The sequence below is a fragment of the Periplaneta americana genome, chromosome 4 (genome assembly GCF_040183065.1).
Source record: "Periplaneta americana isolate PAMFEO1 chromosome 4, P.americana_PAMFEO1_priV1, whole genome shotgun sequence".
NCBI lineage: Eukaryota > Metazoa > Arthropoda > Insecta > Blattodea > Blattidae > Periplaneta > Periplaneta americana.
The window spans coordinates 22,972,144-22,985,565 of NC_091120.1; the positions used below are offsets into that span (position 1 = coordinate 22,972,144).

Here is a 13,422-nt window from a genome sequence, read left to right on the forward strand (position 1 = left end):
AAATAAATTAATACCAGGCCGCTTCACAAAAAGTGTATTATGAATATAATAATAATAATAATAATAATAATAATAATAATAATAATAATAATAATAATAATAATAAATAATTATTAGTTATTATACTGCTCTTATACAAGTACTTACTACTAATCCATACTTAGCTACACTAAGTCGAGTAAGACATAAGTAAGACTGTTATTATTTTCATTAATTCATTCATAGTTTTCTGCCCAAGGGCAGGTCTTTCACGCAAATCCAGCTTTCTCCAATCTTTCCTATTTTCTGCCTTCCTCTTAGCCTCCTCATATGATCCACATAATAACTTAGGGTGCTATGCATAGACATTTCGCTAGCCCGCGCTACGAGCGTGCTAAACTAGCCCCGGCTATCGACTGATTACTTATACAGGATTCATATCAGATCATATCGCTAACACTGGTTTATGAATACGAAAAACGTTAGTTCGCTGATCATCCACCGGCAGCCCGCGCTAAGAATGTCTATGAATATGGCCCTATATATCGTCTATCATGTGATATCTTCTTCTGCCCCGAACTCTTGTATTCTTCACCTAACATAATTAGGGACAATTAATATTTGAGGAGAAAAATTCGCTCCGGCGTCGGGGATCGAACCCCGGTCCTTGGTTCTACGTACCAAGCGCTCTGACCACTGAGCTACGCCGAATTCAATCCACAGCACCGGACCGAATCCTCCTCCTTCAATGTTTCCCTTTGTGGCCTGACTCCAAGTTAGGCATATATGTTGACGTGTATCCAATGTCAACTGCCATTATACTAGGAGCGCACTCAGCTGAGTGACTTGTTGGCCGGGAATCCGCAGTTAAGTGCACAGTAATCTGTACAAATATATGCACTGCAGCTATGAGAATATTATAGATTTTTTATTAATTTGTCCTACAGAATAATATCTGTAACTTGGAGTCAGGCCACAAAGGTGCTGAGGATTGAATTCGGCGTAGCTCAGTGGTACGTAGAACCAAGAACCCGGGTTCGATCCCCGGCGCCGGAGCGAATTTTTCTCCTCATATATTAATTGTCAATATTACAGATATTATTCTGTAGGACAAATTTATAAAAAAAAACAAATTTATAATATAATTAGGGACGTTAAATCCAGACGTTTGAGATGGGCAGAGCATGTAGAACGTATGAGTGAATCCAGAAATGCGTATAGAGTCAGTTGGAAGACCTGAGGGGAAAAATAATTTTGGGTAGGCCGAGACGTAGATGGGAGGATAATGTTAAAATGTATTTGAGGGAGGTGGGATATCATGGTAGGGACTGAATTAATCTTGCTCAATATAGGGACCGATGGCGAGCTTATGTGAGAGTGGCAATGAACTTCCGGGTTCTCTAAAAACCATTTGTAAGTATGTAAGTAATAATAATAATGGGTACGCTCCTTCACCTTGTGGACTCCTGGAAATTTACAAGTTCAGCCTAACTTAAGTTGTCGCATACCACGGATATTTAATCATTCTGCAGAATCATGGAGAGGAAAGTTGATAATGAAAGAATTGGAGCTTTAAGATAGCGACTATGCGAAAAAAAATTACTTCAGGGAATGTAAATTTTGTCAGTAGTTTTGAAAGACTTCCACTGCTGAAGAAAATCTGTCCAAAGGTTTTATTTTACCAATTGAAGAGTTCGCGGGAAAAACGATGAATGTCACATTTCTGTTAAGGATTAGATAATGATCTAATTGAGTCTATAACTGCAAGATGCATTGCTGTTTCTATAGAAAATAAAGGAAAGGATTACGGTATTCGTAGTGATAATTCTCCTTTTTACCATTTTTCATAAGAACAACATTAAATTTCGCAGTGATCCATTGAATTAGATAATGACATCAACCTTAAGAAAATTGTGATATTCATCGTTTTTCCCGCGAACTCTTCAATTGTTAAAGGAGGGATGTGGACATGTGGAATAGGCCTTCATCGATTGATAGAGGCCCAATTTTGAACGTCACGAAAAGATCGCACTTCTATACTAGCTCCTAAAGGATCGTTTTCAAGAAGATTTAGTTGACATTTTGTCATAATTTTTTTTCGTCACTTATTTCACTAGTGGTATATTGCTCACGAAAATACTCTAATGCGAATTGACTATAACTGAATTCAACGACCCTGTACAGTAAAAAATATCAGTTTCAAAACTTACGTCCTGGGACACAATTATTGCAGCTAAAGAAAGCAGTACGGTTTCTATCGAGCAAGGCACAGAAAATCAACCACCAGCACAAAGCACTCGTAACAGAACCAATACAATTTTGGTGTTTATGTGTTAAAAGAGTGACGGTTATCATTAGGTTTCTAGACTTCGGACCCAATAGATTTGTTCAGTGGGAAATCCGCATAACGGCGTACTGAGTATAGTGGTAAAGCGTACAGTGGGTGGGGGTACTGTAGAATGAATGCCAACAAATACGCAAAGGAAAACGCTCTGGATTTGAAGGTTCTAACGAATAATTTGGTTTTCATACAAACCTATTTTCAAACTGTGTCTGAAACTATTATACGGTTAAAAAAGTCAGAGCAAGAGATGCTGGAAGCCTTCAAATTAATTGAGGAAATGATACAGAGAATTAATGAGGCACCAAGTACACCGGTCACTGAACGTGTAAAACAGAAGTGGAAATCAATTTTATGCAAAAATAACGGATATGGAACATTGTGTAATATAAACAGCAAATTAGTAGACATAAAGTCAGTGGCGGCTGATTGACTGAGGCAAGTGAGGCCGGGCCTCAGTCACTTGGCTTAACTGAAATCAAATTTTGTGTTGTTATATAATGTATTAGTTATTTGAATGAAGCATATAACGCTGTAGAAGCATTTGAAAACTTTGATGTATATAGACCTGTTTTGCAGTAAAATTTGTTCCTGAGGCCGGGATCGCTCGTGCCGGGTCTGGCTTGTGATGTATATAGACCTGTTTTGCAGTAAAATTTGTTCTGAGGCCAGGATCGTTCGTGCCGGGTTTGGCTTAATGCATTTCATGTACTTTCGCGGGCTTTGAGTTTACGCTTAAAACGTTGTAGCTGAGGCACAATTCGGCTGGCCTGGTCAGGTTTCACTCGTCCCATCCATGGGCCGGCCTCAAGGGTAGAGTGGGGTGGGAATAGCAGTGGTGACTTGTCTTCCTAACTAGGCCATAAATAACAAAATTCCAGCTCTTTGGCAGGCAGAAACCCACTCGAGATTCTCTCCCCTTATGTCTCAGTTTATGACATAAGCGAGGGTGTTCTACTATTGTACTTCATAGTACAGTATGAATCTGGGCCAATGTTGTTATGTATTTCGGGAAAATATAAACAGAAACAAATGAGAGAAATAATGCTGGTGCAGTTAATTCATTGTTAGAGTGTCCTTTTTCGAGAAGAAATAATACTAAAAGAAAGGAAGTTTTAAATAAAGAGATACCGAGATACTTACGACATCGCTGATAATTTTTCTGACACATAATCTTAAAACGCGAGTTTCTATTGCATCCTGGTATGGACAACATAAATGGTTATGTGGTAATGTGATGCAAAATAAACTTCTCTTGGCCTTGTTTGTTGCTGTCAAAGGAAAAAAAATAAAAAGAAAAGAAAGAAAGGGGAATTTCAACACATAATATGGGATGCTTCATCACACTGAAACAATCACTGAAACTCAGAGCATAACAGTTTATTTGGTGAGTGAAATTATTATTTTTCATTGATAGTAATAAGAATACACTAATAATAGTAATAATAATAATAATACAGTAATAATGATATTAATAATATAATAACAATAATAATTAATATCATAAACAAACATTTCCTATCGGAGGCACTTAAACTAGTTGCATCTGGCCTCACCGAGGATTTTGATCACCAGCCGCTACTGCATAAAGTCACCCGAGAATAAGGGACTGTCTCTTAGAGACTGCAATGATGTTAGGTTTTTTCGTTTTGCCCCTATCACGTCATGCAACGTAGAGCGCAGCTTTTCACAGTACAAACTGTGTTTGGCAGATAATCGAAAAAGATTTATGTTTGAGACACTCAAAATGTAATTTGTAGTACATTGCAATTCGGTACTGTAACTGCACTTCCTAAATACGACCAATGGGATAAATCAAGAAACTAAAATTGATACATGTTTATTTCCACCATTAACACTGTGTATAATTAAACACAAATGCTTATAAAAGACAGGAGAATAAATGTTTTTTCATATTCTCTTGACATTGTCATGGTGTAATGTACATATTTACTTTCAGAATGTAGGCTACATATGTGTGTTTCCCCATACTATCGTACTCTACTCTAAATAGCAACGTTGTTATATACCTCAACACATCACCTTTCACTACCTGCAGCGAGTCAACAACCTATGGTACATGCACAGTAAACTTATTGTATCGGGTCCAAAGTCTCGAAGCCTGGTTATCATATACAAACAATGTTTATACATTTAATGTAAACATTAGGCATTGGGTTTGAATTCTTCTTCTACAGCGTGTTGAGGGGGCTGCTTCCTTATCGTGTGAATTCCGTTAACGTCAAGCGTTACTGCCACGTGGAGATGCAGGGCTACCAACCCATTCCCTGCGGCTTCTGTACGTAATTGCAACTTTTAATTATGGGCTCTTGCAATTGAAATTTCCAGATAATGTTTTCAGGTTATTTCCATTTTTTAGGTATCCAAGCATGTGCAAACTTTCTGATAAGGTTTCTGTACATAAGCAGGGTGTGTGCTTCCCTCACGAGGCACGTTTTGGTCCATTGTGCGCGCAGTAAGTCACACAGCTGGCTTGTGTGGCATTCGTCAATCCGACGCTGACAGGTGGACCATCCTGCCTCAACCCTGATAGAGACAGGTCCCATTCGAATACGGCTATCCTGATACGCTCCAGGGCCCGGAGCCCTTCCTATGACAGCATCAGAAGCCCGCACTACCCTTCAGGCTTTACCCCAGTCTATTTAAACTATTGTAGATGATAGATGAAATGGGGAGAGGTGGAGAGTGTTGGAGAAATGGTAGAAGGAAACGGGAGTATCCCGAGAAAACACATTGAAACTATATTTTTTTAATTTACGGTTTATTTAATGCACTTGCAACAGGCGAGGTTATGTCAGCGTCGCCGATGTGCCGGAATTTTGTCCCGCAGGAGTTCTTTCACATGTCAGTAAATCTACCAACATGAGCCCGTCGCATTTAAGCACACTTAAATGCCATCAACCTGGGCCGGACCGAACCCGCAACCTCGAGCACAGAAGGCCAGCGCTATACCGACTATGTTGCAGCTAATACGTAATGGTTAGTTCAGGGTTGAAAAACTAGGAAAGAAAGGAGTGGAAGCATGGGGAAAGAGTTCGTTCCCCCATCCACAAGGCCGGATCCTTCAATGACGTTTCTGTGACGTTTGGCAAACACACTGTTTTCTCTTCTTTTTTCCCTCTTCAGTACAATGATGCCAGGGTTGCAGGGAAGGCTGAGTTACGTGTTCGGCTTATGACGTGTGCTTCAATTGAAGCGTTGGGCCAATAACGGTCTATGTTACAATCTGCTAACTGTACAGGAGGAACAAAAATGTTACGTACACCGTTGTTCCAACCAAGGAAGTCATAGAGCATTGCTCTATTAAAAAATCGATTTTGAAAAATTGTAACATAGACCGTTATTCGACCCAACGCTTCAATTGTAGCACAGTTTTGCATGCCTGGGCTAGTTAGAGGTCGATAGATAGATAGATAGATAGATAGATAGATAGATAGATAGATAGATAGATAGATAGATAGATAGATAGATAGATAGATAGATAGATAGATAGATAGATAGATAGATAGATAGATAGATAGATAGATAGATAGATAGATAGATGGGTGGGTGGGTGGGTGGGTGGGTGGGTGGGTGGGTGGGTGGGTAGATAGATAGATAGATAGATAGATAGATAGATTGATAGATAGATAGATAGATAGATAGATAGATAGATAGATAGATAGATAGATAGATAGATAGATAGAGGATGGATGGATGGATGGATGGATGGATGGATGGATGGATGGATGGATGGATGGATGGATGGATGGATGGATGGATAGGCAGTCAGGGAGGCAGGCAGATAGATTTATTCGTTCCATAATATTCTTGCAGTTACTTTATAGCGTACAATAATGAACATGTCCAATTCTTATGTTTAACATATAAAAATGAAGACTCCACTGCAAGAATGATGGATGTCATTTGGAATACATTTTGCAGGAGAAGCAATTGAAAGTTTGAAATGCTTAGCGCTCAAAGCTTAACTGTGATTTTCCGATCATTACTGGACAATGACTATCAGTGTTAATGCCATATAACTCTCTATGTACATTCTATATGCCTTAAGCTATGCATTGACAGTCTTGGTTCATTTTCGACAAGAAAGTGACATCCATCATTCTTGCAGTGGACTCTTCAAATGTAAATATGGCATATACATAAGTAATACTTTAATAACAATAACATATTATACAATGCAGTATGGTTACCATTTAATAATGTATTAAATATACACAAATAATTATTATATTAATATTGACAGAGTACTGTGAAATATTAAGAATTCATCTACAGAATACAAAGTGTGAGATTCATTCATAGTGATCTGCCCAAGGGCAGGTCTTTCACTGCAAACCCAGCATTATCCAGTCTTTCCTATTTTCTGCCTTCCTCTTTGTCTCCTCATATAATCCATATATTTTAATATCGCCTATTATCTGATATCTTCTTCTGTCTCGAACTCTTCTCCCGTTTACCATTCCTTCCAGTGCATCCTTCAGAAGGCGGTTTCTTCTCAGCCAGTGACCCAACCAATTCCTTTTTCTCTTCCTGATCAGTTTCAGCATCATTCTTTCTTCATCCACTCTTTCCAACACAGCTTCGTTTTTATTCTGTCTGTCCAATTCACACGCTCCCTCCTTCTCCATATCCACATTTCAAATGGTTCTAGTCGCTTCTCTTCACTTTGTCGTAATGTCCATGTTTCTGTACCATACAATGCTACACTCCACACAAAGCACTTCACCAGTCTCTTCCTTAGTTATTTTTCGAGAGGTCCGCAGAAGATGCTCCTTTTTCTATTAAAAGCTTTCTTTGTCATTGCTATCCTCCTTTTAACTTCTATGTTACTGCTTGTAGTACACCCCAAGTATTTGAAGCTGTCTACTTATTCTACTGCCTCATTCAGAATTTGCAAGTTTGCCTTCTTTATTTTGTTTCCTATGATCATGGTCTTCGTCTTATTTACATTTATCTTCATCCCACCTGCTGCTCACAGCTGTCATTTAGTTCCACTAGCATAACTCTTAGTACCATCTCTTCTGCTAACAATGCCATAATATTAAATAATTTTTTTAGTTTTACCTTAAATAATGCAGCGTTTTGGTTATGATTCTTAATGTTCTAAGGATGATTATTGAAATAGTACCTTACGATAGCCTACAAGGTTGAGAAGTGCTTCTTACAAAATTTAGAAAAAGCAATTTCCGATATTTTGTAATGTACTTCACAAACGTGTAGGCCTAACGTACAACCTTTTTCATGATTATATTTTTAAAATTGCAAATACAATATATTTTGCATTGAAAATTTAGAGCAATATTATTCCAAAGCCTTCGCAAAACTGCACTGTAATGGTAACTAAGTAACAATAAGTGCACTGTAATGGGTCTATTTCAGTATAGTTTTATGTTATGAAGAATGGTTTCCCTAGCAACAAGTTTCTGCGTGGGAATTCTAACTTTCAAGGCCTAACAACAATAGCTGTAAAAAAAACACGATCTTGCAAAAATGTTTATTACCATGTAATCTTTGATAGCTGCCTAGGACTCGCGCTACGGAATGCGCGCTGGTTCGAGTCCTCATGGGGGAATAAATTTTCTCATGAAATTTCGGCCAGTGTATGGGACCGGTGCCCACCCAGCATCGTGATGCACTTGGGGAGCTACGATAGGTAGCGAAATCCGGTTGCGAATACCAGCTATAACGGCTGGGGGATCATCGTGCTAACCACACGATACCTCCATTCTGGTTGGATGGTCGTCCACCTCTGCTTCGACATGTGGGCGTAAGGCCAGCAGCCGGCTGGTCGGTCTAGGTCTTTCACGGGCTGTAGCGCCACGGATTATTATTATTATTATTATTATTATTATTATTATTATTATTATTATTATTATTATTATTATTATTATTAATCTTTGATAGCATGATAAATTTGATGATGGTGTATGAAAATCATTCTTTCTGTGGGTATTTATACAATATATGGCTAAATTAGTTGGACATTTTTTTTATTACATAGGACATAATGAAATGAAATAAACGAAAAATGTGGCAGTACTTCCAACCATACCATGCTGCGATTTGTTTAAAAACGATATCTTCAACAAACAGCGTTGTTTTAAAATAATAGGCTATCTGTGCCAAAGATTTTCCTCATGTTAACTATGAGCTCAGCTGATCTGATGACGTCAGCTCGTCTTTTTGTCGACGCATAGTAAGAAAAGAAGCTGGTGACGTGGTTGAAAAGCGAGCAGAAGTAGGCCTATCAATAAACTGGGCCTGACTTCCATCTTTAATCTCACTCTGTCCCATTATCTCCTGGCTTAGTTGCCTCATGAGTGATGCCTTATTGGTGTCACTTTTGAGATTCCAATATGTCTTCGGACAATTGATTACGATTTTAATTTTTGTCATCTAAATGCAAGGTTTTTATTGTGCGCGCGGAAACTTGTTTTCAGAAAACGACTAGAAATCATATGATAAAATTTTGACAATGTCTTAAGTTAGCTTTTAATATTCCGATCTTGCTCGAAAAGAAACGTGGCAACCCTTAGACATAGAAAGGGACACTGGCCAAAGTGCATAAGATATGTAGGAAATATCAGAGGACATTATCGAAATGTGGAGGACGGAAGCCTCTTATAATTGAAATTAATAATGATGAAGCTTCGGACTCAGAATATGAGGAACCTTGCAATTAATTTGTTAAGTAGACTTACATCGTTATGGTGACGCGTAATTCGCGGTATTTAATGCACGAACTTTCTTTGAATATCGAAAATCGCAAAGTTTCCACAAATTTTGTTTATTATTATTTAAAATCCAGTAAAAGGTACTCTGATAGATTTATCTAATTACTAAAATAGACTTCAAAATTAAGTGCAAAATGTGAAACAGTGCAAAACATTTTGAAACATAAAATATTAGACAGTGCTGCAGGATAGAATCTTGAAACAAGAAACACAAGTTTTACAAAATATCATAAGACCCTAGTTTAACAAAAATAACTTGTCATCTTTTTTTTTTCTTACAGGATTGTTCCTTTTTTTTTCTGATTTTGGATCGAATATTTCTTTAAGAGAGAAGAGAGCGTAAATGGAGTAAAAAACGGAAATTACGTTACTTCGCCCTCACCTCCCAGAAAAGATTGCGAATTACCCGCAAAGCGGAATAACCGGATACGAATTATCGGGAATCCACAGTAATAATGTATTTTCGATACGTCAACACAGCTTGTTTTGCCTACTCTATTGTTAATACAATAGTCTCCTATCCCTCTAGGCCTAGTACTTTTCTACCCATTTTAGTCTAAAACATTTCTCGCCATACAGACTTGACTTGACCGGGTTGTACTTAATCACATTTTTATTGCCCTTGCACCTAAACAGACATTGGCCATTTATGTTCGTAATGGAATGATTTGAGTGAACTGGTGTCTAGATTTATATTTATATAATATTCTAATCGTATAACTATTTTGATACGTTAAATACGGTTTTGATAGTACTCGTAATGGTAATTTTGGGTATTTTGACAGGACGGACTGTAAGAGAGTGACATTTTAATGCACCAAACAAATTTAATTGCTTTTGATTTAATACAATAGGCCCGTAATTTCTCCGGACGCACCGCAGCCCTATGTTTAAATTAAACAGTTTAATGTGCTACTTATGTTGTAATTTAATTACTTGGTATCATGAAAGTCCTGCCCTCGGACAGAAAACTATGAATGAGTGAATACTGATATTATTCAATTTAATGTAAACATATTTTGTCAATAATAACGCAGATTCGTTAAGGCATAGCGTGAACTAGTGCGAAACTTTCGTAATGTCACCGAAGTTATATTGGTGTGATTGTAGAGAGAGATTTCCAAACACTTCAAGGTAAATAGGTGGAGTAAAAGGAACTAACTCAACGCTAGTTTGGCCAAATTAATTCACTTTGAAAATTTTCAATGGAAGCTCCAGTAAGAGAGCCTTTAATTACTAATTTTCTACTTTATTCATTTTAACTTCGCCAATACGGATGTGCAAGATTTTTATAAGGCTGCACTCTGGTGGTAATAATATGAACTACGTCCATGATTCCCACGGCCGACTTGATGCTCGCTTTTACAAAAAGCGAAGGGAACATCAAGCCGGCCGTGATGATTCCATACATGATACCGTAACTGCAACAGTGACTTCTCATTCTAACTCGTTGGATATATCCTACATTCTCTGCGTCTATGTTATGTTGGTATTACTTACAAAATAAAATAATTCCCCATGCGGCCCTTGCCCATTTTCATAATACAGTACAATAATTTAAAGTTAAAGGTTCTCTATAGTATAAAATATAAAAAAAAAAAGAAATAAATCACCGCTCTTTCCTCAATCGTACGAATCTCCTGTTCGTGCCGAATGTATCATAACCTAATTTTGAAATACAGATGAAATTTAAGTTCAGGAATTCCTATAAAAGTAATAATAAATAACGCGCACTATTTTAGTGTTTTTTTTTATCCCTTAGATCTTTCTCATAGGAGACCATGTTAATTTTATTTTTTAAGCTCTTTGTCATAACATACATACATACAGTCTAGCCGAGAAACCAGGTGGCCCGGGTTCGATTCCCGGTCGGGGCAAGTTACCTGATTGAGGTTTTTTTGCGGGGTTTTCCCTCAACCCAATATGGGTAACTTCCGGTGTTGGACCCCGGACTCATTTCACCGGCATTATCACCATTTCATTCAGACTCTAAATAACCTAAGATGTTGATAAAGCGTCGTAAAATAACCTACTAAAACATACATACAACCTTTTCAAATAGACATAGTTTCTTTTGGACTTTATCCACCGTATTCTAGCAAAAGTTGAGGTGTTCTGTATTTCAATTACTTTCATATTCAAACATTAAACAATTGAATATATATAGAATGTGAGATGCACGAGACATAAATCCACAATTTAAGGTCAACTTCAAAAAATTATTTTCCTCTTGATCTCTTTAGGAAAATATCCCAGCAGTTCGGGAAATTCATGAATTCAACGCAAGATAGCTTTGCTAATGAGGCTGGAGATGTCAGTACGGACAAATGAAGTTTGTACTAAATATACATCGCTGTAACCTAAAAATTTCGGAAGCATATTCTGTGATGAAATCTTGCGAATGTTTGCATACTTATTGTATGCATTTCAGCACTCATTTTATTCTACAATTCGAAAGCCACCATATTACGAAGCCTACTGAGTCAACGGATTTACAAAACCCTTAGACATGCGCTCGAAACCCCTTTATTTTGCTTACATTTGCGGTCAAAGATCTAATTTTACTCAACAGGAAAATGGTGACAGCCATATTACAAATGGCTGACACTATGGTAGTGGAATTCTCTTCTAGTTTAAATTGAAATTTGATTTCAATGATATGTCTTCAATAATAGCTTATATGAATCCTCAGTCAAGTCTCCCAAATTAGTATACATAATTTACTGCCGCACTAATTGTAATACAAGATTGGAGATTATATTACTCCTTCAAGTGAAAGCTGAATGCAGGATCTACGTTGGCTACTTGTACTAAAGTTCACAGACAAACAGGCTTCTTCACATTTTACGTGATTTTCGAGTGCAGAAAATTGTCATTATGTATATACAGGTTGGTGAAATTCTTTTCTTGTTGACTAGTACCATTCCCGCCCTATTTCTTATTTGTTGAGCTGTCACCACTTCAATGGACGTTTAGAGATTTGCTGTCAATCATTGGCCGAAACCGTGCTGACTCTCTTCCCCACCCCGCCCTTCAATATGACCATTGGCTATACACCTGTCATTACAAATTTTAAATGTCAATATCATTAATCATGTAGTGTAAATTTGGTTCATTTGCTAGAAATTACGAGGTCTAATGTTAACCACTTCATATATGCATCCTTAATCATTTCCCAGAATATAACATAACCATTACGAGAGAGGTCAATTTATTTTGCTTGAATGCTTTAATTGGAGATCTTAACATAATATGTTATTCACATAAGTTTTGACTCTAGTTATTATTATCGAAATCCATATCTGTAAATTCAATACTTCCGTTTATTTATCTAACTTGTGTTTATTTTCCTTCCAGTTGCATACCCAGTAGCTGTGTTAAGGAGGAAGTTTGATCATAAATGCAGAGAAGATCATTCATTGAACATAGCAACATACATCTAAATGTACTACATGTGGTGCGTTGTGAGATAATATCGCTTCTGTGATGATCAAATTGCGATTGACACCAAACAAAATGAGAAGAATAAGTAATATTTGGCCTTCCTTGTACATTGGGAATTGTAAGGCCATTAGAGTCAATTAAAACTACTATGCAGTTTCTTTTTAATTACAAAATGTTTACAAGTCACATGCAACGAAGTATATCGCTCTTGTATTATGTTAGTCATTATAAAGTTTTGTATGCATTTTGAAGTTTATAATGAAATGTTTGATAATGGTCTATATGAATATTATGGATTTATCTATAGCATATTTGCAAGAGTTTTAGGTAACATTTTACAATGCATTCTGATGTGTCCTTTTAATACATTGGCCTATTCTTGGAGCATGCCAGGAGAGATGGATATACAATTTTCATACTGATTAGTTTTAACTCTGAGTGAAATTGCTATATTTTCAATAAAGCTGCAGTGACGAAACAAGCTGCTATTATTGATGATTCAAAATGACTTAGTATTGCATACATTAAAATGGCAGAAGCAACGATTCAGAGCAGAGTAGAACGCCAGTGCAATTCATCAGTAAGTTTCTCACATTCTCGGGGTCCAAGTCAACAGACAGATGGTGAAGATGATGACGACATTCAAATTTCTCTTGCGCCATACATTCAGAACTATTTGGCTCATACTGGACAACGATCAAGTTGTTGTGGCATCTCCCTGCCCATTCCATTTGAGCGGGCAGCCAGACGTTCATGGTGGGATCCTCGCTTTGATTCAGAGATACTTGAAGGCCAATATCGAAGAAGCTCCTTCCCACAAGTGCGACTCCGGTTTCAGTAAGTTTGCATTTTTATTAGTTTGCTGTCACTTTATTTGGCACTGAAAAGAATCACTTTGTT

At 37.2% G+C, this 13,422-nt stretch overlaps 1 protein-coding gene across 1 annotated transcript in view; it reads left to right on the forward strand.

Annotated features, from left to right (window-relative positions):
- The first annotated feature begins 12,914 nt into the window (after window positions 1-12,914).
- Ac13E (Adenylyl cyclase 13E) overlaps window positions 12,915-13,422 on the forward strand; it is a 29,702-nt gene continuing 29,194 nt past the window's right edge. The window contains exon 1 of the mRNA XM_069822968.1: window positions 12,915-13,359. Within this exon, the coding sequence (XP_069679069.1) occupies window positions 13,052-13,359 (308 nt within the window). The 5' untranslated portion in view covers window positions 12,915-13,051. The remainder of the gene's footprint in view (window positions 13,360-13,422) is intronic.